Source organism: Lepus europaeus, chromosome 11 (assembly GCF_033115175.1).
Source record: "Lepus europaeus isolate LE1 chromosome 11, mLepTim1.pri, whole genome shotgun sequence".
In the NCBI taxonomy this organism is placed as follows: Eukaryota; Metazoa; Chordata; class Mammalia; order Lagomorpha; family Leporidae; genus Lepus; species Lepus europaeus.
In genome coordinates this window covers 87,141,733-87,165,249 of record NC_084837.1, presented here as the reverse complement: position 1 = coordinate 87,165,249, position 23,517 = coordinate 87,141,733, and the positions used below count along the sequence as shown (strand labels likewise).

The 23,517-nt window shown below is 59.0% G+C and overlaps 1 protein-coding gene across 1 annotated transcript in view; it reads left to right on the top strand.

Moving 5' to 3' along the window:
- Positions 1–23,517, top strand: part of IGDCC4 (immunoglobulin superfamily DCC subclass member 4) — a 38,437-nt gene that overhangs the window by 5,644 nt on the left and 9,276 nt on the right. Inside the window, 13 exon segments of the mRNA XM_062206651.1 lie at positions 4,930–5,280; positions 5,729–5,870; positions 13,036–13,172; positions 14,493–14,633; positions 17,367–17,522; positions 17,790–18,203; positions 18,590–18,754; positions 19,303–19,440; positions 20,048–20,218; positions 21,048–21,284; positions 21,371–21,472; positions 22,489–22,672; positions 23,288–23,415. Of these exon segments, the coding sequence (XP_062062635.1) occupies positions 4,930–5,280; positions 5,729–5,870; positions 13,036–13,172; positions 14,493–14,633; positions 17,367–17,522; positions 17,790–18,203; positions 18,590–18,754; positions 19,303–19,440; positions 20,048–20,218; positions 21,048–21,284; positions 21,371–21,472; positions 22,489–22,672; positions 23,288–23,415 (2,466 nt within the window).

The following is a 23,517-nucleotide window of genomic DNA, read 5'->3' as shown; positions in this document are numbered from 1 at the left end:
ACGCTGAAACGGCCCATGGAGGTGCTAGGGGGGGAGGTCAGCCATGGCAGTGGCCTTGGGGTGGCAGGAGAGAGGTAGCTGTGAAGCCCCTGGACAAACACATTTGTGTCCCCACATTTATTATGCTGGGCCTGAGATGAGCCCCCCGGGAAAGCGCTTATGAAGCTTGAGACCCCTCATCTTACAACTGGGGCCTTGGAAGTGGGAGGGAGGAAGGTGGCTAACCCAAGGCGGTGCGACAGAGCACCCGACCTGGAATCCGGGACTCTGGCGCCCTGCCCCCCTGTCGCACCCGTAGTCTGTCTAGGCAGGAGGAAGGATGGGTGAGGGACCACCTGGTGGCTTTTGAAAGACTTGGGGAAGGCAGGGACAGCCTCACAGAGGGGCTGGCATCTGAGCAGAATTAGGCACACAGTGCTGGTACATTGGGCATTGAAGCAGAGAGCAGTTCTCTCCTCCACGAGGGGTTCATCCCCTAAGAGGCGCTTTTCCGCGGCCGTGTCTCTCGGAGAGCTGAGACTCCCGCTCTGGGCTCAGTCTCCCCACCTGTAGAATGGAGCCGCTCCTCCCACACTGTTGCTCCGGGAGAGGGACCGCGTTCTCCCTGCGTCCCCCTCCCTGCTGATTTCCCTTTGCTGGGGAAGCCAGACATCTGCTTATCCATGAATATTCAGGAAGATTGGCAAGGGAGCCTCCTCTGGCTGCCTCGAGCCCAGGCTGCTGACAAACCCAGCAGCTGCCCCGGGCCCCAACTGTTCGCATTGTTTGTTCAGCTCGGCAGGGGATTTTCCAGACCCGGGATGTGCTGAGGGGGGCGGGGAGGCCGCGGGAGGGCCGGGGATTCATGTCATGTGGGGCTCCTCTCCCCTGAAACCCAAACCGACTGCTCAGCGGCTGGAACTGTACACTTGGGAGCCGCTGGGCTGGGCACCAGGCCTTGCCTCCTTCCCTTTGCCCTGTGTGTGTGTGTGCGTGTGTGTGTGTAGCAGGGTGGGGGGAGGGAATGGCAGAACCTGGGGCCTGGTGTTTAGAAGGCTATTAGCATCTGCACAGCTTACAAGGCTCCTTTAAAGGGTGCACCCCCATTGCCCATTCCCGAACCCGGAATTCCTGTTTCCACAACACACAGGCCTGGGTGTGTAGTCTTCCTGGTGCACCTGTGGGAACTGAGGCCCGGAGAGGTTAGGTGGCCCCTCCCACAGCCCGGCCAATGGAACCTTGCTCCAAGGCCACATGCTCTTTCCACCCCACCCCCACCACATCACTGTGGAAACCCGGTGTGGGCAGGGGCTGCCCCTCCCTTACCCCCCCACCCCGCAGTGGACCCCAAGGTGTCCAGTGGAGCCTGTCTGATGGATTGAAAAAGGCAGTGGCCCAGCTCAGCTCCTGTCTGTCAGTCCGTTATCTCTGCCCCCCTCCCGCCCCCTTCTTCTCTTCCCCCAGGCTTGTTCTTCCAAAGTGGTGGGAAGAGGGCCTGAGGCTGGGCAGGGGTTCCAGGAGCCATCCAGCGAGCCTGGCAGGTGTGTGTGTCTAGAGTCGTGTGTGTCTGCCGGTTTTGTGAGTGCGTCTGAGATGGTGTGTTTGTTCTGGAATGTGTGTACGTGCCAATGAATAATCATTCGTAGAATCCTGGAGGTCGCCTGCCACGTCCTGGTAAGCCGAGGACCACGGGACGACATCAGATAAGCCGTGACCTACGACAATGGCATCCAGCCGCTCCACTTCCCGCCCAGCTCCCCAGTCATGAACCTGGGAAGGCAGGAGAAGACAGCCCAAGCGCTTGTGGAGTTTCTGGCTCCTGGCTTTGGCTTGACTGAGCCTGGACTGTTGTGGCCATTTGGGGAGTAAACCAGCGAATGGGAGACTTCACTCTGTCCTCTCTCTCGCTCTGCCTTTAGAATAAATAAATACATTTCTTTAAAGAAGGGGACATAACTGCCCAAAGCTACCCAGCTTTACTGTGATGGAGGTGAGGCTACCACCGGGGGTCCCCTGACGCCCCAGCCACTGTGCTTTGTGCAGGCCCCCTGGGACTCTGTCCACCCAGACCTGCCTCGTGACGAGTCTGGACCATTGACTTGGCCTCTGTTTCTGGGTTAGGCTCAGAGATGCCATTCTACCGTGAAGGGAGCCTTCAGCCAGAGGCCAAGAAGGGACCTTGGGCCCCGGAGCACAGCAGGGCAGGCAGGCAGGCAGCAGGTCAGCCCTCTGCAAGCCCTTTCTCTATGGCTGACGGCTCTCGGAATGAACACAGCCCTGTGTGTGTGCACCAGACCCTGGGCTGGCGAGGCCTCCTTCCATTGTTCCCCTTCCTTCCCCATGCTGCCAGGCCAGCACTAGGGCCTGTAGGCTCTTCTGGGGGTCAGGAGCTCTACCTGTGTGGCCTTGGGGAGATTAGGCAGGTAGGCGTGCTTAGGGTCCCCCTGGGCCTGCGGGCGAGCCTGGCAAGACTCCTCTTGGACTCCCTCGCAGTTCTGCTTGAGCCCAGCCCCTCCCTGCCTGGGCATGGAGGCTTTCCCTTCTTCCCGCCGGATCTGCCCCATTGCTCACTGGGAAGAGGTGGGCAAGTCCGTTTCCCTCCACCCAGGCAGGTGGCTCCACTGGGACCTTTTTCTTTTTAAAGAATTATTCATTTATTTCAAAGGCAGAGTGACAGAAAAGAGTCTTCCCTCCGCTGGTTCACCCTCCAAATGCCTGCAACAGGCAGGGCTGGGCCAGGATGAAACCAGGAGCCAAGAACTGCATCCGGGTCTCTCACATGGGTGGCAGGGACCCAAGTCCTTGGGCCATCATTGCTAGCTCCCATGCACATTAGCAGGAAGGTGTCTGGGAAGCATGGAGTAGCCAGGACTCAAAGCAGACACTCTGGTATGGGATGTGGGTATCCTAGTGTTACCGGAGAATGGCAGGGTTCTTGTCTTTGTGCAAGAAAGAATTCAGGTGTGAGACAGAGAGTAGTGGAAAGCAAAATAACAAGGTTTATTAGGGAAGGGACATCCGTAAGAACGGATGGGCCGGCACCGCGGCTCACTAGGCTAATCCTCCACCTTGCGGCGCCGGCACACCGGGTTCTAGTCCCGGTCGGGGCTCCAGATTTTCTGTCCCAGTTGCCCCTCTTCCAGGCCAGCTCTCTGCTGTAGCCCGGGAGTGCAGTGGAGGATGGCCCAAGTGCTTGGGCCCTGCACCCCATGGGAGACCAGGAGAAGCACCTGGCTCCTGCCATCGGATCAGCGCGGTGCGCCGGCCGCAGCGCACCAGCCATGGCGGCCATTGGAGGGTGAACCAACGGCAAAAAGGAAGACCTTTCAGTCTGTCTCTCTCTCTCACTGTCCACTCTGCCTGTCAAAAAAAAAAAAAAAAAAAAGAACGGATGGGCACCTCTCCAGACAGAACCTGAGAGAGAGTGCCCAGTCGCTCAGACTGGGGGAGAGCGAGGTTACAGGGTTGAGTGGAGAGAATACACCTGGGCAGGCCAGGCGGTGGCTCAGCAGAGAGGCAGAGGGCTGAGCGCGCAGTCCGGTTGAGGCCAGGGGTTTTTAAGGGGATGGGTCCTGCCTTCCCACCTCTTCTCCTCCTGGAACAAAGGACTTTTTGGATGTAAATACTAAAAATTCCTTCTGAGTTTCCCCCTGAAGTTATCAGAGAGGAGGAAGCCTGGCTGGTAGGGGAAGGATGAGCAGGACCCCCTGGAGGATCAGGATCTGGGGCAGGATGTTTGAAGTGCAGATACTGGGCTGCACCTGGAAGGTTATTGGGATGACTTTGAGATGCGGATGCTGGACCTGGATGTCAATTCCTTAGGCCTTTGTCACATGCACATAAGCTCATTTCTGACTTCCTACCTGTCACTAGGAGGTGACTTAAGCTGCTACACCACAATGCACGCCCCGGGGCCTAATTTGTCTTGTTTATTCAAGATACATATGTATTCGCAGACACACTTAACACACAGGCGCTTTCTCATGCCCATGAGACACGTCATATGTTCCCTGGCCACAGTTCCTTTCTAACCTATGGTTCATTCTCAGCTGGGGAAGAGTGGGTGAGCGCCCTGCGAGTTTCCAGGGCGTGGAGCCCCATCCCGTGCAGGAACTGCGCCATACCCTTTCCTTGCGTGTCAGCTTAATGCTTACAACAGCTTTGTGAGGAAGGAGCGACTGTGCCTTTTTAAAAAGATACAATACAGAGTTACAGAAGGAGAGAAGGGCAGATACATAGATCTTCCATTCGCTGGTCACTCCCCAAATGGCCGCAACAGCCGACACTGGGCCAGGCCAAAACCAGGAGCCAGGAGCTTTCTCCAGGTCTCCCATGTAGGTGCAGGGGCCCACAGACTTGGGCCATCCTCCACTGCTTTCCCAGGTGCATTAGCAGGGAGCTGGATAAGAAGTGGAGCAGCCGGAACTGGAACTGGCTCCCGTAAGGGATGCTGGTGTCGCAGGCTGCAGCTTAACTCACTGCACCACAACGCCGCCCTCTACTCTCTGTCTTGATGGACTTGCCCGTCCCGGACATTTCACAGAAATGAGATCATGCAGTATGTGGCATTTTGTGACTGCCTCTCGCTTGGTGTAAGGTTTTCAAGGCTCAACCACACTGGGGCGTGTGTGCCTACTTCATTCCTCGTAATAGATTCACCCGCTCAGCAACCCTGGGGCTGGTTCCCCTTTGTGGCTCTTTGAATGGTGGTGCCATAACCGGTCTTTCTGTGGCTGGGAGAACTGAGCAGCAGAAAAAGATGGGCACAGAGAGGTGCAGCCGTTTGCCCAAGGTCACAGTCAGGGGAGAGCCAGGGTGCAGGCACGGGTCTTCCCGTTTGACCTCTTTGTGACTGGCCCCGGCTTCAGGGTGGGTGACTCTTGGGAGCAGAGGCCGAGGGAGGTGGAAGGGGACACACGCTGCTGATCCCATGCCTCCTTCTCTACACAGGAGAGCTGCCATTGCCGCAGGAGACGATCGTGCAACTGGGCTGTGACGCGGGGCCGCTGCAAGTGATCCTGGGCCCAGAGCAGGTTGCCGTGCTGAACTGTAGCCTGGGGGCTGCTGCTGCTGGGCCCCCGACCAGCGTGACGTGGAGCAAGGATGGGGAAGCCCTGCCGGAGCACGACCACCTGCACCTGCTGCCCAATGGCTCCCTCCGGCTGTCCCAGCCACTAGCCCCTGATGGCAGTGGTGAGGCAGCCCCTGGAGCCATGGGAGCCATCGAGGGCAGCTACTCCTGCCTGGCCCACGGCCCCCTCGGAGTGGTGGCCAGCCAGGCTGCCGTGGTCAGGCTTGCCAGTGAGTGCCTGCGTCTTCCCACTTCTCCGCAGCCCTGTCCCTCCTGCTTTCCTGGCCCTATGAGCTGTAGAGTCTGGGGTTGTGCCCTCCCCCAGGAAGTCTGCCAGGGAGGCTCATAAGGGCATCAAGGCCACAAAGGTGCCTCCCAGGGAGCTCTCGCCACAGAACAGGTGCAGCGCATGGAGTCCAGGCCGGTTGCCCAGCCCAGCTCAGGAGCACAGGTTGCTGTGACGTAATTTTTAGGCCTCTGACTGTATTCTGACCACTGCGGAGCTGGCGGGCAGGGGGCGCTGGGCTCCGTGCTGCCGGCGGCATCTGACCAGTGGGCGCTGCTTCTCACCCCCGGCTGCCTCTCCCTTGGTCTGAATTTGCTGTGCTCCACATGTCCGTGTGTCCCTATGTCCGTGTGTGTGTGGGCGGCTTCGCTCTCACTGTCCTTGTCCCCTAGCACTTGCGGACTTCTCCCTGCACCCGGAGTCGCAGGCGGTGGAGGAGAACGGGACCGCTCGCTTCGAGTGCCACACCCAGGGGCTGCCGGCTCCCGTCATTACCTGGGAGAAGGACCAGGTGACGCTGCCTGAGGAGCCACGGTGAGTGCCTCCCCCCGGAGGAGTGGGGTCCCAGTGGGCGGAGGAGAAGGCCCCGGGTGCTGGGGTGGGGTGGCCTCCTCTACCTATCCTGACTTAAGAGCCAGCCAGCGCATCTCTGTCCCAAAGAGAAGCTGGACAAGAAGTGTTTGCGCCCTGGGAGGAAAGCCTGGGATGGGGGTAGTGGTGGAGCCCCCCTCCCTACCCCCCCCAGCCAGCCCAGTCACCTCCTTCTGGCTGAGGGCCAGAGAGGAGCGTGGATTCTCCAAGACCCCGCAGACAGCGACCAGAAGTGTTGGTTGTGTGCTCAGGGCTCTGAGCTGTTCAAAGGGTTGTCTCTTGTCTGCAGAGTTTCCACCTGGCTTCCACCTGGTGGGGCGGGAGGGGGCAACCGTTTGATGAGCGGGGTGGTTGAGGTCCTTGCTGCTTCACATTCCCCTCTCCAATGGCTGGGCTCGGTGGGGGCAGGGACCGCAGTCCAGGGAGGAGATGCTGAGGCTAGACCAGGACTGGATCCCTGCTGTGGCTCCTGGGAGGTCCGGGGCCCTTCCTTGTTGGGCTCCTGCCTTGGTTGTGGCTTAGTTAACCAGCTGACTTCGTCAGCCCCTCTCCTGGGTGGAAGTGCGGTTCCTAGGGCTCTGAAACCCGGAGCCCCCTCCCCAGAGCTGACCCCTGCTGATTGCGCTGCATTGACCCTGGTGTGAGAAGGAAGGGAGGTACAGGAAAGAAGATGCTGGGTAGAGAAGCCAGGGGGAGGGGCGCCATGAGGGAAGAAGAAGGGGGAGGGGTGTACCAGAGACCCTGCTGACATGGGGGGATGACTGTTACTTATTTTCACCCAACCTTGGGCTTCCCATCTGAAAAATGGAAGGAAGAGAAAGGGCAGGATTAGATGCTAGTTTCCCAAAGAGTGGTCTTGGTGGAATATTACTTTCTTAAAATGCTGCTGCTGCTTTAAGAAAGATTCATTTTTTTGCAATGATTTATTTTATTTATTTGAAAGACAGAGTTACAGAGAGAGGTAGAGACAGAGAGAGAGAGGTCTTCTATCTGCTGGTTCACTCCCCAGATGGCCGCAACGGCTGGAGCTAGCTGATCCGAAGCCAGGAGCCAGGAGCTTCTTCCTGGTCTTCCACGTGGGTGCAGGGGCCCAAGGACTTGGGCCATCTTCTACTGCTTTCCCAGGCCATAGCAGAGAGCTAGATTGGAAGAGGAGCAACCAAGACTTGAACCAGCGCCCATACGGGATGCTGGAGCTTCAGGCCAGGGCTTTAACCTGCTGTACCAAAACACTGGCCCCATTAAGAAAGATTTATTTATTTTGTTTGAAAGGCCTAGTTACAGCGAAAGAGGATGAAAGGGGCGGGTGCTGTGGTGTAGTAGGTTAAGCCTCTGCCTGTGGCACCGGCACCCCATATGGGCGCCAGTTTGAGTCCCACTTTTGATCCAGCTCCCTGCTAATGCTCCTGGGAAAGCAGAGGAGGATGGCCCAAGTATTTAGGCCCCTACACCCACATAGGAGACCGAGAAGAAGCTCCTGCCTCCTGGCTTTGGCCAGGCCAACACCAGGAGCCTAGAACTCCATCTGGGTCTCCCATGTGGGTGGTAAGGGGCCCAACCACTTGGGCCATCTTCTACTGCTTTCCCAGGAGCACTAGCAGGGAGCTGGATGGGAAGCAGAGCAGCCGAGACTCGAACCTGGGCTCCGATATGGGTGATGTCGCAAGCAGCAGTGTAACCCGCTGGCGCCGCTATGCTGGCATCTAGAAATCTTCTACTTAGCATATTGTAAATACTTGGTGTTTGGTTCAGTTATCTTTTATTCCAAACAAAAATGAGATCATATTACAGCTTTAATTTTGTTTTCACTTAACACCTAGTGAACACCCTTCCAGGTCTCTGCGTGTGGTCGTGCTGGATATCATTATCTGGGCTGAGAGGCAGAGATGGGAGTCACGTGCCCCAGGTCACACAGTTGGTCCCCAGAGTGTGGGACGCTGGTGCTCTGGTATGGATGGCACACAGGCTGAGGAGCGGCTTGGTGGCGGGGTGGGAGCTGCAGGTGGGGTGAGAGACCTCTGGTCCCACTGTGGCTGTGAGCAGAGCAGTCACTGCCCCCCGCGTGTTCTCAACAAGCAGTGGGGTTCAGACCTCCCCTCCCAGCCTCTACTTCAGTCTTTTGAAGCCACAGGCCTCTTCCAAGGAGGCCGGAGCTGCCAGTGCCTGGGCTCTGGGAGTGTTTACCCCCAAGTCCTCTGAAAAGTGATCCCCATCTATAAATAAGCGGCTCACATGTCTCAGCACATTGTGTGGGGGGAAGAAAGAATCGGCTAAAACAGCGACTTGGTTATGCCCAAGGTATGTATTTTTACCCACACCCAGATACAGTGCGTGCACAAATGTGCTGTTCAGAAACTCAGCCCGGGGCTTGGAGGCGGCTGCGCACATGTGCACTTAATAAACACGTTCTGTTGGGATGCAAGTGCACGTTTTTTTGGAGCTGACGGTGAGACCCCCAGGCAGTTCTGGGATACTTCCGCTGCTGTGCAGTAATCCCGGGGCGAGCGCTCCTTCCGTGGGATCCGCTAGTCAACGGTTCCCAAACTCCAGGCACCCACCAGCACCTTCCTGGTTGCGGCCACCCTTATAGCATTGACACCGTCATCGCTCATTCCCTTCCTTTACATCAACTTGCTCTTGTAACTCCACCGCATATCAAAAGAACATCATCAATAAAATGGAAGTATTCTACACTATAAATAAAACCAGCAACACGTGCCAAAAATAGAAGGTGGTTAAAAATAAACAGGCAACCACTGGATTAAAAAATGTGTGTCCAGATCCCTTGAAATAGTTTTGTTGCCATCATTCAGTCACGTTCCAAGCATCGAGGTGCTAATGGACTTAAATACCCCGGGCTCCCTGGTCCTGTCGGCCCTGCCCTCCCCATGCCCAGCATTTCTGTCCTCCTCGCGGAACCCCCAGCTGCTGTCCCTTTCCCTTGGGTGGATCTCACCAGGGTACGGAGGGGGCTCCTTGGCTGCTGGGACAGTCACAGCAGCTGTGCCATTTCTCACGTGTTCTTGAACGCAAGTGGCCTTTGGGGTTGGGCGCAGCCGACTCAGGCTTGGGCTTGCATAGAGAATAATCTCTTCCTTTGGAGTGGAGGTGGTTTCATCCCGTACATAGCGATCTCATTTTGTTTGATGTGTGAATTTATTGTAAATTGATCAAACATACCGACATTATAAAAAGGGGGTGGGGGAGTCACCTACCGGCTGGACACAGCTATTGCCATTGTGAGTGTTCCCTTGCAATCTTTGTAAACAGAAGCCTCACGCCTGCAAGTCAGACAGCTTAGGTCTGTTATCCAATGGGAGAGGGTCAGGGTTATGAAATAGGCAGGACAGGAACTAAACCCATTTTTCAGATAAGAAAACTGTGGCTTAGCTCCGCAGTGTCACCTGCCAGAACCAGGCCCGTGGGAACCAGTCCTCTCCACTGTGCCACAGTTGCTCGTCTGTGAGAGCCTGGAATTGCAAAACAAAGTATGCAGAGCACATGCTTTGCAAAATTTAAATTTAAAACATTTTTATATTTCCAAACTAATACATATTCATTGTTTAAAAAAAAGATCTTTTAAAACACAACAAATAGCAGTTTCCAGCCATCTCAATCCCATTTAAAAAAACAACCGTGAACTACGCCAGCTTTGCCATCCTTGACTTTCTCCGTGCATATCCTAACCTATCAATTATCTATTTTCTAAAATTAGAATTGCTTCGTAAACACCCCCCAACCGCCAACCCCCTCAACCCACTAACCAATATATCTTGGGCATCTTTCCCAAGACAGAACTCCCAAAAATGCAGTTTAAGAGAACTGAAAAGATTTTTTTTTATGTATTATTTCTTTTCATCTACTTGAAAAGCAAAGCGACAAAGAGAAAGCAAGAAAAATCAAGAGAAATCTTCCATCTGCTGGCTGACTCCCCAAATGCCTACAACAGCCAGGGCCGGGCCAGATCAAAGCCAGGAGCCAGGAGCAAGGAGCTCCATCCAGTCTCCCACGTGGGTGGCAGGGGCCCAAGCACTTGGGTCCTCATCAGCTGCCTCCCGGGATGCGCATGGGCAGGAAACTGGACTGGAATCGGAGGTTGTACTTGCTCCCAGGCACTCTGAGGTGGTGCATGGGCGTCCCAAGGGGCAGCTTAACCACTGTGCCACAGCGCTCACCCCAGAAAAGATTCCAGATGAACACGATAAGTGGTTCCACTTCACCTGTAGCACCAGGGCTGGGGAGAGGCATTCCTTCCCTCCTCCATGTGTTCATCCATCCAACAGTCATGACGGAGGAACTGTAGTTGGTCAGAAGAGGTGCTTGGAGCAAGATTTCCCTGGGAAACGGGGGACCCCTGGGGTTGGAAGCGAGAGCAGCTCCTGGCCATGTAGTGAGCTGAGCTGGACAAGGCAGGAACAGGAAGAGGGAGGAGAAGCCAGACATGGTGGGCCTGGATGCTGTGTGTGTGTGTGGGTGTGGGTGGGTGGGTGGGGGTCCTGCTTGTCTGTTCCCACCCATTGCATAGCAGCAGGTGGGGCCCTGGCCCAGGATTTTCCCTGTAGCCACCTCTTGCCTCCTTCCCCGCCCCTCCTCCCCACCTCCTGCCCTCCCCCGGGGCCACTGCGGGTGAGTCTGGGCAGAGGCAAGCTTGCCTAGGGATGAAGGCTGAGGCCGCTTTATGATTTCTAAGTCTTTGTGTCCAGAGTCTCCCAACCCTCGAGCTGCTCCTCTCCCATGGTTCCGTTTGCTCAGCCTCTGCTCCCCTGGCAACTAAGGGTTCCCTCCCCTTCCCTCTGCCCCTGCCTGACTGTATCCCAGGAGCGAGCGCCATTTGCTCTGTTGAGAAATGGACCCTGCACGTGGAGCTGGCCTTGTAAGGATCCCCGCTGGAGGACCCCCTGCCTGGGCTGGCGCCCACTGTGCTCCCCCCTATACTCACCCCCCCATGGAGACTCCTGCTCTGAATCATGTTGTGTCTCCAGCAAGGTCTCCAGGCCCTTTTTTTTTTTTTTTAAATGTATTTATTTATTTGAAAGAGAGAGAGAGAGGTCTTCCATCTGCTGGTTCACTCCCCAATTGGCCGCAATGGCTGGAGCTGTGCCGATCCAAAGCCAGAGCCAGCAGCTTCCTCCGGGTCTCCTATGTGAATGCAGGGGCCCAAGGACTTGAGCCATCTTCTACTCCTTTCCCAGTCCACAGCAGAGAGCTGGATCAGAAGTGGAGCAGCCAGGACTCAAACCGCTGCCCATATGGGATGCCGGCACTGTAGGTGGCAGCTTTACCTGCTACGCCACAGCGGCAGCCGCTCTAGGTCTTTCTAACCCCCTGCTCCACTGGGCCCTCCAGTCGGCGTCCGTGGTGGTAGATCCTGCCATGGGGAGGCAGGAGACGTGAATATGGCATCTGGCACCGGAAGTCCTTGGCTCAAGTTTTAACTTTGCCCCCGCTACCAGAACCTCAGGCAACACCCTTCTTCCAACAAGCCTCAGTTTGATTTTGTGTGTGTGTGTTTTGTTTGTTTGTTTGTTTTAAGATTTTTTTTTAAGATTTATATACTTGAAAAGCATTTACAAAGCAAGGGAGAGAGAGTTTCCTCCGCTGGTTCACCCTCCAAATGACCGCAACAGCCAGGGCTGGGCCAGCCCAAAGCCAGAAGCCTGGAATTCCATCCGGGTCTCCCACATGGTGGAGGGGCCCAGGCACTTGGGCCATCATCTGCTGCTTTCCCAGGAGCATTAGCAGGCAGCTGGATGGGAAGCGGAGCAGCTGGGATTTGAACCAGTGCTGCCTGGGATGCCAGCATTGTGGCTGGTAGCTTAATCCACTGTACCACAGTGCCAGCCCCAAGCCTCAGTTTTGTCACCAATGGAATGGAGGCTTATTTTGCAGGTCAGATGCATTGATGTGAATAAAGGGCTCTTCAGAGGAAGGAGAAAGTCAGGTGGTTAAAAAAAATCAAATTGTGGCCGGCGCCGCGGCTCACTAGGCTAATCCTCTGCCTTGCGGCGCCGGCACACCGGGTTCTAGTCCCGGTCGGGGCACCGATCCTGTCCCGGTTGCCCCTCTTCCAGGCCAGCTCTCTGCTGTGGCTAGGGAGTGCAGTGGAGGATGGCCCAAGTGCTTGGGTCCTGCACCCCATGGGAGACCAGGAGAAGCACCTGGCTCCTGCCATCGGAACAGCGTGGTGCGCCTGCCGCAGCGCGCTACCGCGGCGGCCATTGGAGGGTGAACCAACGGCAAAAGGAAGACCTTTCTCTCTGTCTCTCTCTCTCACTGTCCACTCTGCCTGTCAAAAAAAAAAAAAAATCAAATTGTGGGGCTGGCGCGGTGGCTCACTTGGCTAATCCTCCACCTGCGGCACTGGCATGTTATATGGGTGCCAGGTTCTAGTCCCGGTTGCTCCTCTTCCAGGCCAGCTCTCTGCTGTGGCCCGGGAAGGCAGTGGAGGATGGCCCAAGTGCTTGGGCTCTGCACCTGCATGGGAGACCAGGAGGAAGCACCTGGCTCCTGGGTTCAGATTGCTGTAACTCCGGCCATAGCGGCCATTGGAGGGGTGAACCAACAGAAGGAAGACTTTTCTATCTCTCACTGTCAAACTATCTGTCAAAAAAAAAAAAATCGAATTGTACAGAAGGCTGCATAAGAAGGAAGCAGGGACATCAGTGCCTGGGCGAGCCCATGGGCAGACGTGCCCCCACGTGTTTGCGACCACTCTGCCGGTGCATGTGGAACTCCTCTTTGTGAACAGCCACCTAGGGTTCCACTGTGGGGAGGACCCACCCCGATTGGACCAGTCCCCGGCTACAGATGGTCGAATGGTCTTCTCGCTAACACCCACCGTACCCCAGTGATTATCCCATGACACTCGTTCCATGGGGTGGAGTGCTAGAGGCGGCATTGCTGGGGCACAAGGGCTGGGCAGCTCTGACGTGGGGACGTCGCCAGCTTTCCCGGGAAACAGGGTCCATGGGCACGGCTGCCAGCCAGCCGGCACTGCCCAAGCCCCCGGTGGTCCGTGCCCCCATCCGCATGGGTGTGGCTGAAGGTGGAGAGGGTGTCTGGCGGCCAGTGCAGCCCTGCGCCTCACGCTGCCCTCTCCCCTCCCCAGGCTCATCACTCTGCCCAACGGCGTCCTGCAGATCCTGGACGTTCAGCATAGCGACACCGGCTCCTACCGCTGTGTGGCCACCAACGTGGCCCGCCGCCGCTTCAGCCAGGAGGCCCTGCTCAGCGTTGTCCCCAGAGGTAAGGGGGCTGGCTGGGGGGAGGGGGCAGGACCCTGGGGAGCTTCCGGGGTCAGCCACCTCCGAGCCGGGAGGGGCCTTGCCTTCCCATAGGTGACAGGGCTGCCAGTCCCCTCGGACGGGCGGGCAATGCAGTGCAGGGAGGGCAGCGCCACCCAGCGAAACGGGGACAGAACTGCACCAGAAGCCAGGGCTCCCCACAGCCAGGGCAGAGCTGCTCCGGGCCGGATGTGATCCCGTGGCTTGGATGGGGACAGGGTCGGGAGGGGAGGCATCCAAGGAGGGTGTCTGTGCTCAGAAGCCCTGGTCCCTGCCCCTGATCCGCTGTGTGCCCTGAGGACTTCTTGCTGTGCAAGGTGCATCCACCCCTCCCACCTCACCCCCCAGACGTGCGCTCTGTCCTTTCCTCTTTCTTTGAAAAGCTCCTGCCCCTGGGTGGCAGGAGTAGGAAGGGCACAGGCTTTGGGTCAGAAAGACCTGGTTTGAATCCTTCTCTGGTCACCATCTGCGTGACCCTGGGCTTGTTCTCAAATGTCCAGCCCAGAGAGGTCACAGCGGCTGCAAACAGAAGAGAAAGCGCCGTGCACCACAGGTGCTCAGCTGATCTCACTCCGAGCCTCCGCCTCGGCCCCTGGCTTGTCCCTCTCTGCCCGACCTCCCTCCCACCTCCTATCTCCTCACTGCCGCTCCAGCCCTTGGATGATGAGCCGCCCTCCAGGGCTGAGCTGGTCGTGGGGGTGGGGGTGGGGGTGGGGGTGCTCCCTTCTGTGCCTGGGGTCTCTGCCTCCACCTGCTGGTCTAACCGGGTATTTGCTGTTCTATGCAGCCGGCCAGGAGCACATGCTGATTCTGGCAGGGAATCAGGGCTGGGGGAGCAGCCACGCTGGCAGGAACTGCAGCCCACCCCTGCCTTTTCCACATGGGAGCCCAAGGGCTTTGGGGGAGGGGTTTGCCTGCGGTCACAGTGTGCTAATGGCAGCTGCTGGAACTGCAAACCGCCTGTGACTCCAGTCCACTGCTCCACCCATAACCCTGGCCGTCCTCTGCGCAGAGGATGGACTGGACTTGGGAGGGAAGAGTGGGGCAGGTGTGGGTCTGTCCAGCGACTTCGCTGGTGCCCAGTCGGGGGCCAGGCTATCATATGGCTCCAAGAGAAGGCGCTCTGAGTTCCAGCCCGGCTCGGCTGGACCTTGTGGCTGCTTCCTGCAGCTGTCAGACGGAACCCTGGCTGCTTCTGGTCCCACCTGCCTCCCCAGGGGAGGTGTTGCCTTTGTGAAGACGCCCGCTGGCGAGGCTACCTGCTGGCCTGGCTTCTCTCTAGGGTCCCTGGCGTCCACTAGGGGGCAGGATGTGGTCATTGTGGCAGCACCGGAGAATACCACCGTGGTGTCTGGCCAGAGCGTGGTGATGGAATGTGTGGCCTCAGCTGACCCCACCCCTTTTGTGTCCTGGGTCCGACAAGGTGAGTGGAGAGGGAGGGACAAGAGGGGACTCGGGAGGGGGTGGGGGAGGAGGGGTGTGGCATCTCACATGCCCTCAACCCAGAGAGCTGCGTGGGCAACCACTCAGGGTCCCCAACCCTCTGTGTAGTGGGAGCTCCTCTCCCAGACTGGGTGTCACAAGTGCCAAGGTTGATGGCTTCATGGGGAGCCTGTCAGGCTTGATCAGCAATCTGTATCCGTGTCCCCTCCAGCACCCTCGGGGTCTGCCACCTGCCAGTTGGCACCACAGCCCTACCGAGGGTGGGCCCTGGGCTACCTTCTCCACTTTGCTTATTCCTGTTTCTCTCAACAGTGTTGCAAGGGAGGGTGTGAGAGCTGGGAGGTGCCCCAAACTGGGCGTTCTTTACCCCTCCTCCCTGGCTCCTGTCGCCTGCACTGCTTCCTATCTCACTTTCAGAGGAGTGTATGATTATATGGAGGTTAAAGGAAAGGAATGAAGTGAAAGACTGCATACCTTGGCTGGCGCTGTGGCTCACTAGGCTAATCCTCCGCCTTGCGGCGCCGGCACACCGGGTTCTAGTCCCTGTCGGGGCGCCGGATTCTGTCCCGGTTGCCCCTCTTCCAGGCCAGCTCTCTGCTGTGGCCCGGGAGTACAGTGGAGGATGGCCCAAGTCCTTGGGCCCTGCATCCCATGGGAGACCAGGAGAAGCACCTGGCTCCTGGCTTTGGATCAGCGCAATGCGGCCATTGGAGGGTGAACCAACGGCAAAAAAGGAAGACCTTTCTCTCTGTCTCTCTCTCACTGTCCACTCTGCCTGTCAAAAAAGGAAAAAAAAAAAAAGTGCAGCGCTGATGGACCAGAACAGTGCTGGTATCTTTGCATTTATCCAACCTACACCACCTCCCTGGGCTCATGACACCTGTCTGGGTAGAGAGACCCTGGGCCAGCAGAGCCCTCGTTCTATCTCTGGGGTCAGCCTGTGATGTCACCCAGGAATCCTCACAGCAGTATTTCTCAAGTGCTGGTCATGCCTCAAGAGCAGCCTGGGAGACTGTTCACGCCGTGGACCCCCTCCCTTCACCCTTGCTGGCTTGTGATCTGGGACTTTGAATGCTCAACCAGTGCCCTGGGTCCTAGCTACTCAAACCCTGGTTACTGGGTCACCACCCGGGGTGAATTAGAAAGGCAGAATCGGGGGGCCTTGCCCTGGGCCTCCGCACCTTGACAGGGTCCCCTGCCATTCCCTGGGACGTGTGCAGAGAGGGGTGGAGAATTGCTGCCCCAGAGCATGCTGGTCCCTGCAGTTCTGGGTGCTCACTTGGAGCACCTACCTTTGGAGAGAGACCAGGCAGAGAGGGCCTGGAGAGGCAACTCATTCCTGACCCCAGGTGCTGCTCCCTTTCCAGGGACTTACTCCACCAAATCGAGGAAGGGCCGTGGGTGTTTTGTTCTGTAGCTGCAAATGTTGCATGTGTTCACATAGAGAACCAGGGGAAAAAACAAGCAGAAGACATACCGCCACTCAGAGACAAGACTGACAGCACAGAGAGAGGGCATTTGGCAAAGCAGTAAGACACTGCTTGGGGCTCCAGCATCCGGGTTCAGAGCACTTGTGTTCCAGTCCTGCTGCTTTCAATGCCAGCTCTTGCTAATGGCCTGGGAAAGCAGCAGGAAGGTGGCCCAAGTGGTTGGGCTCCTGCACCCACATGGGACCTGGAAGAAGCTCTTGGCTGCTGGCTTTGGCCCTGTCCTGGCCTGTGTGGCCATCTGGGGAGTAAACTGGCAGGTGGAAGGTCTTTCTCAATCTCTCTCTCTCAATCTCCCTCTCTCAATCTCTCTCTCTCTCTCTGTCTCTCTGTAACTCTTTCAAGTAGATAAATACATCTTTTAAAAATGTTTTAAAAATTGTTAATATGGTGCATTTTTGCAGGTTTTTATATACATGTGTACATTTCCCCCTAAAATTGGGAAAACATGTTGTATTCACATTTCCAAGATCCGATTTCATTCAATAAATATTTCCCCATCTCTGAAACTTTTTCCAAGAATATTTTAATAACTATGTAATATTCCATCTTTTGAATGTAGTTCATTAGTTCTGTTGAATTTTTAAAAGGTGTGTTTATTTATTTAAAAGGCAAGGATAGAAGATGAGGTGCAGAAAGAGAGAGGGGTGGGGAGAGGGATCATGCATTCATTGGTTCATTCCCCAAATGCCTGCAACAGCCAGGGATAGGCTAGGCTGCAGCCAGGAGCCCTGAACTCCATCTGGGTCTCCCACATGGGTGGCAGGAGCCCCAGTAGTTGGGCCATCACCTGTTGCCTTCCAGACACGTCAGCAGGGGCTGGATTCCAGACACTCAGGTGTGGGATGCAGCCACCCCAAGAAGAGACTGTGCACAGCACCTGTCCCAGCTGGTGTAGCTGGGTGTGCAGTCTGTCCCAGCAGGTGTATTTGGGTGTGAATTTCTTGGATTTTTGTTTGTTTGTTTCTTGACCATCTGGCCCTTTATCCCCGTCTTCAGGCAAGAGCTTTTCAAATGGTTTTTTCACATGAAGACCTAAGTCTGTGCACATGCGGCTCTCCGGCTGGAGTGGGGTTCCCCAGGCCTTGCCATCCCCAGCAGCCCCTCCGCGTTCGCTCGTGGAGAGAGGGCCTGTCGTGTCCCCCTTTCCGGGGGCGGGGAGAGGGTTCCCGGGCCAGCGAGGGGCGGCCACGGCCCCCCGCGATCGCGTCTCCCTCACCCCGCAGACGGGAAGCCCATCTCCACGGATGTCGTCGTCCTGGGCCGCACCAACCTGCTCATCGCCAGCGCGCAGCCCCGGCACTCGGGTGTGTACGTGTGCCGCGCCAACAAGCCCCGCACGCGCGACTTCGCCACGGCCGCCGCAGAGCTGCGGGTGCTGGGTGAGTCCGGGAGGCCGGGCAGGGCGGCGGGGCGCGAGCGGGCGTCCGCGGGGCCGAGCCCCAGCCCGGACAACGGGGAAGCGGAGGCACGGGTGACGGGCGCCTGGCGAAGGCTCGGGGAGGGGGCCACCAAGGAACCAGGGCTGGGGAGGGGATCGGCGGGCGCGGGGGTCTGGAGGGTCCCGGGAGAGCCGGGCGGGGCTGGGACGCCTCGAGGAAGGCAGAGCCCCTGGCACCCGCGCCCAGCGTCGCCCCTCCCGTCCCCAGCGGCCCCGGCCATCTCGCAGGCCCCCGAGGCGCTGTCGCGGACGCGGGCCAGCACCGCGCGCTTCGTGTGCCGCGCGTCCGGAGAGCCGCGGCCCGCGCTGCGCTGGCTGCACGACGGGGCGCCGCTGCGGCCCAACGGGCGCGTCAGGGTCCAGGGAGGCGGCGGCAGCCTGGTCATCACGCAGATCGGCCTGCAGGACGCCGGCTACTACCAGTGCGTGGCGGAGAACGGCGCGGGGACGGCGTGCGCAGCCGCCCCGCTGGCGGTCGTGGTGCGCGAGGGGCTGCCCAGCGCCCCCACGCGGGTCACAGCCACGCCGCTGAGCAGCTCCGCCGTGCTGGTGGCCTGGGAGCGGCCCGAGCTGCACAGCGAACAGATCATCGGGTTCTCCCTCCACTACCAGAAGGCACGGGGTAGGTCCGCCAAGGCCCAGGCGGGGCGCAGTGGGGAGGGGCCCGAGTTGATCCCAGGGGAAAAAACAAGCTGCCTTTAGGGACTGGATGGGATGGTTTGGGCAGCCATTTCCAGCCCTGTGCTGCAGGTGTGTGGGGCTCGGCTCCCACCCAGCTTAACCAACAGCAGCAGGAGTCATTTCAGTTAGACACCAGCAAGAACTTCCCGACTAGCGGAAAATTAAGGCCAGCGAAGCCAGAAGCTGAGGGAGTTTAAACTCCCCAGTTCACAGCAGCTGAGATGGTTTAGCTAAGACTGTTCCAGAGGCTGGAACAGCAGGAAGGAATCTAGACAGACACGAACCAGCCCTGGGACGGTCCCCATGTCCCCTGTGTCACCTCCCCAGGCATGGACAATGTGGAATACCAGTTTGCAGTGAACAATGACACCACCGAGCTGCAGGTCCGCGACCTGGAGCCCAACACGGACTATGAGTTCTACGTGGTGGCCTACTCCCAGCTGGGGGCCAGCCGCACCTCCACCCCCACACTCGTCCACACCTTGGATGATGGTAGGTGTGGACAGGGCCACCTGCCACTGGCGGCTCGGGGCCCAGAGTGTTCCCTGGGGCTGTCGCTTGCCCTCTCTCAGCAGCGGGTGCCGGGGCACCTGTGCCTGCCTCGTGTCACCCTCTCTGTCCTACAAGGGAGTGGGCACAACTTCTGCTCCTCAGTTTACAGTTGGGGAAACTGAGGCCCAGGAAAATGACAGTGGCTTGTCCAAGGGCAGGAGTTCAGCCGGGACTCGAGACCAGGTCCCATGTTTTCCCCCCGACACCCAGGTACCATGCGGAGCCTTGTGTATGCCGAGGTAGCACGCAGGGGCCAGTGACACTGACCCACTGGTCCTGCAAGGTGGTGCCCCCAGACTCTGCAACACCAGGGTGGGAAGGGTGCGCCCTCATCCTCCAATATAGGGCTCCCCTGATTCCGCCCCCGGACCCGGGGCCTGGGCCTCCTTCTGCCTTGCCATGTGGGCTGGGCAAGTCTGTGATGGCTCCTGAGCCGCCCCACATCGGCCCTGGCAGAGCAGAACTCACCCCGTGTGCTTGTGTCTCAGTCCCCAGCACGGCGCCCCAGCTCTCCCTGTCCAGCCCCAATCCCTCGGAGATCAGGCTGGCGTGGCTGCCCCTGCCCCCCAGCCTGAGCAACGGGCAGGTGGTGAAGTACAAGGTCGAGTACGGTTTAGGGAAGGAAGGTGAGCAGGGACACAGGGGCGGTGTGGCTGGGCATAGTCGGCCTGGGGAAATGCGGGTGACCCTGGCAAACAGTGTGGGCTGGGGAGCGCAGGCAGAGGGAGGCCTCTGAGCAGCCGCGGTGTGGGTTCCTGCCGCTGTTCCCTGAGCGGGGACTGCTTGGTTCAACACACAGGGGAAGGCATTGGGAAAAGTGAGGTGCTGGGGAGCCTTGCGGGGGGGTGGGGGGGGCATGTGGGGGAGGGGCTGGGAAAGGGATAAACAGAAGGCAAGTAAGTGGCTGGAGGCATGGTGAGGAAGAGGAGGGTGGGAAGGCAAGGAGGCAGGCGTGGGGTAGTTGTCGGGCTCTGGGTGCCGGCTCGCACCTGCTGACCCTCAAGGTCAGTCCCTTGGGCCTGCACCTTGTTGTGTGGGTTGGGGGCGGGGTGCCTGTTGGTGGTTCATAAGGGATGGGAGAGGCACGCTGTCCTCCCCAGGCTGAGCCCAGCCAGAGTCGGGGGCCCAAGAGTCAAGCCTGGCACCGTGGAGTCCAGGCAGGCCCTTGGTGGGCACTGGGGAAGAGGTGGTGCAGGGGCGTCCGGGGGCCCTGGTCCTCTCCTGTGCCTGCAGATCAGATCTTCTCCGCCGAGGTGCCGGGGAACGAGACCCAGCTGACGCTGCACTCGCTGCTGCCCAACAAGGGGTACCGCGTGCGGATCGCGGCCGGCACGGGGGCCGGCTACGGCGCCCCCTCCCAGTGGGTGCAGCACAGGACGCCCAGCGTGCACAACCAGAGCCATGGTACGGCTGCAGGGGATGGGCCAGGACGGTGGGCATGACGGTGGGGGTGGCCAGGAACCCAGGCTCCCTCCCCCTGCTTCCTGGGTGAGAGAGACCCCGGAGCGAGGGAGCGGGCTGCACCCAGGTGTCCCTCCTGTGTGCCATGTGACCCTGCCACGATGCTGAGGCATCACTGGCTGCTGAGAGGAGGCTCAGGAATGATAATGGGTTGCAAATGAAGGGCTCAGGTCCCCAAGAGCTCCTTAGGCGGCAGGTGCTTCCACAAGCAGGACTGTGGTGGCTCTGGCTCAGAGGCCCCATAGTGAGTGATGGAATGCAGACAGGACCCGGCACGCGTGCCCTCTGGGTGGCACTGGGCAAGTGCCTTCTCTGAGCCTCAGTCTTCTTATCTGTAAAATGGGGATAATAGTACTTTTTTTGCTATTTCATAAGGTTGTGAGAAAAAAGTTAAAATGCAAAGTGCTTAGAACAGGATCCCACACATAGTAGGCCCCCCATTCTCAAGCTCCAACTGGGGCTCCCCCTCCTCATGGCGCCATTCCTCCCTCTCTGCCTGGGCAGCCCCTCGCCCACATTCCCCCTTCAGGAGACTTGCAGAGGGTCCTTCTGTGTGCCAGGCACCGGCAGCCTTGCCCCCGGGGTGCTCCTTGCTGGTCCGCAGTGCCCGGGAGCCATCCCCTCCTGCCCAGCGCCCTGATCTGGCAGGGCCGTGAGCCGCCCACGGGCTGCGCCCAGTGCTGGGAGGACGGGCAGAGCTCTCACTGAACCCCACCTGCCTGCCTTTCCCCGCTCTCCTCCCCTTTCCTGCCTTGACACCCCCCCCCCCCAGTCCCTTTTGCCCCTGCAGAGCTGAAGGTGCGGGCGAGGATGGAGTCCCTGGTGGTGTCCTGGCAGCCGCCCCCGCACCCCACCCAGATCTCCGGCTACAAACTGTACTGGAGAGAGGTGGGGGCGGACGAGGAGGCTGACGGCGACCACCCCCTGGGGGGCCGTGGGGACCAGGAGTGGGACGTGGGGCCCGTGCGGCTCAAGAAAAAAGTGAAGCAGTATGAGCTGACCCGGCTAGGTGAGGAGCACTGGGCGCAGGAGGTGGAGGCGCCATGGGGAGGGGGGGACCCTGGTAGCCAGAGGGTGACCCTGTGCCGCCCCCAGTCCCCGGACAGCTGTACGAGGTAAAGCTCGTGGCCTTCAACAAGCATGAAGACGGCTACGCCGCCGTGTGGAAGGGCAAGACCGAGAAGGCTCCCACGCCAGGTGAGGGCAGCCGGGAGGCGGGGAGGCTGGGAGGCAGGCACATTGGGGAGCCCGGGAGCCAGCCGGGCCTGGGGGCCAGGCAGTGTGGGGGTTTCCGCCCACCCCCACGCCTGTTTTCCCGGTCGGGGCCTCCTGTGCTGCACCTGCTTGTCATGGCTCGCGGGCCATGCTCCCTGGGAGGGCTGGGGCACAGAGAAGCCTGATGAAGGCTTCAGGTGCATCCGCCCGTGTCACATCGTCTACCAGATTAGCCCTCAACCCTACTGGAACCTACTGAAACCCTACAGGTTCCCTACTGAGAAGCTGGGGCTCAGGGGGCAAGGGGCTTGTCCCAGATGGGTGGCACGGAGCCCAGACTGGCACCAGGACTCCTGGCTTCCTGGCATTCCCCCACCCCTGGTGCTCACCCACATGGTTGCACAGGATAAGCACGCACGCCGAAAACCTGGGTTCTGAATCGCGTGCTCGTGTTCATTCGGCCAATACTGTGCTGAGCGTGCCAGCTCTGTCCTGGCAATGCAGTGTGAACCACACAAACAAGGTCCCTGCTTCGCACACTCCTGTCTGTCTTCATGATCAACACTGATCATCATAGCGCACCTCCTATGTGACAGCACTTTCCTCTCTGCTTTACATCCTCATAACAACCCTGTGGGCTAGGTACTGTTATCATTTGCACCTACAGATAGGGAATAGAAGCACAGAGCAGCTAAGTAACCTCTTCAAGGTCACACAGCTGGTCAAGGGCAGAGCAGGAATTTGAACCGAGACAGCTGGGCTCTGGGCTCTGGGCTCTGAATTGTCGTGGTCTGTTGCACCTGTCCCTATTACATTCTCACGGGCCAGTCATCCACAGTCTGCGATACATACGACCTTGGCAAACATCCCTGAATTTCTTGGGAGCCTCAGTTTCTTTATCTGTGAAGTGGGATGGTGCCGCTCAACTCCTAGCCTCGAAGGAGAGGGTGACAGAGCCCCAGGAACCGTGACCCACTGCACTGCTTTCCGTCTCGCAGACCTGCCCATCCAGAGGGGGCCCCCCTTGCCGCCGGCCCACGTCCACGCAGAATCGAACAGCTCCACGTCCATCTGGCTGCGGTGGAAAAAGCCAGACTTCACCACGGTCAAGATCGTCAACTACACCGTGCGCTTCAGCCCCTGGGGGCTCCGCAATGCCTCGCTGGTCACCTATTACACCAGGTGGGCAGAGGGTTCCGCTGGGGAGGGCGGAGGAAGGGCGGGGTGGGGTGGGGGTGTGAGCAGTGGGGCCCTCGCATCCAGGGACACGTTTGCAGCTCTCACTGAGGGTCTGTGGGGGCTCCGCCTCCTGCCTGCTGGCCTTGTCCCCACCCTGAGAAGGGGGTGGGCGGCAGGGACTCCTGCTGTGGTTCTCCTGGGGCCCCCTAGCCAGCGCCGGAGCTGCTGCTCATTGGGCGGGGGAGACCCTCTGTAAGAGGCACCTGAGCCGTACAGAGGCAGCAAAGGCAGAACCAAGCCAATGAGAAGACACACACAGAGGGTTCCTTGGGCGGAGAGGAACTTGGCTTAGTCCAGGAGGGTTTCCTGGAGGAGGGGGCTTGACTTGGAGATCAAACACGGAGCGACATACATCCCAAGCCCTCTGTAGGTCCTCTGGGAGGTGTCAGTGAGTGGCCCCTGTGCCAGCCCCTGGCAACTTCCCTGCCCAGGGGAGGGCCGGGGCTGAGGGCAGGGGAGCGGCCCTGGGGGCGCGCCCTGCAGGGAGAGGTGCTCACCGCGCTGGGGAGAGGTGCTCACCGTGCTGGGGAGAGGTGCTCACCGCGCTGGCCTCGGCAGCCCGGGGGAGGACATTCTCATTGGCGGCCTGAAGCCCTTCACCAAGTACGAGTTCGCGGTGCAGTCCCACGGGGTGGACATGGACGGCCCTTTTGGCTCTGTGGTCGAGCGCTCCACCCTGCCTGACCGTGAGTGGGCCCCTGGTCCCCTGCCACCTGCGCCTCCTGCCCCCGCAGCCCTCAGAGCTCCCCACCATGTGTGGCAGAGCTGGGTGGAGGTCTCCCCCCACT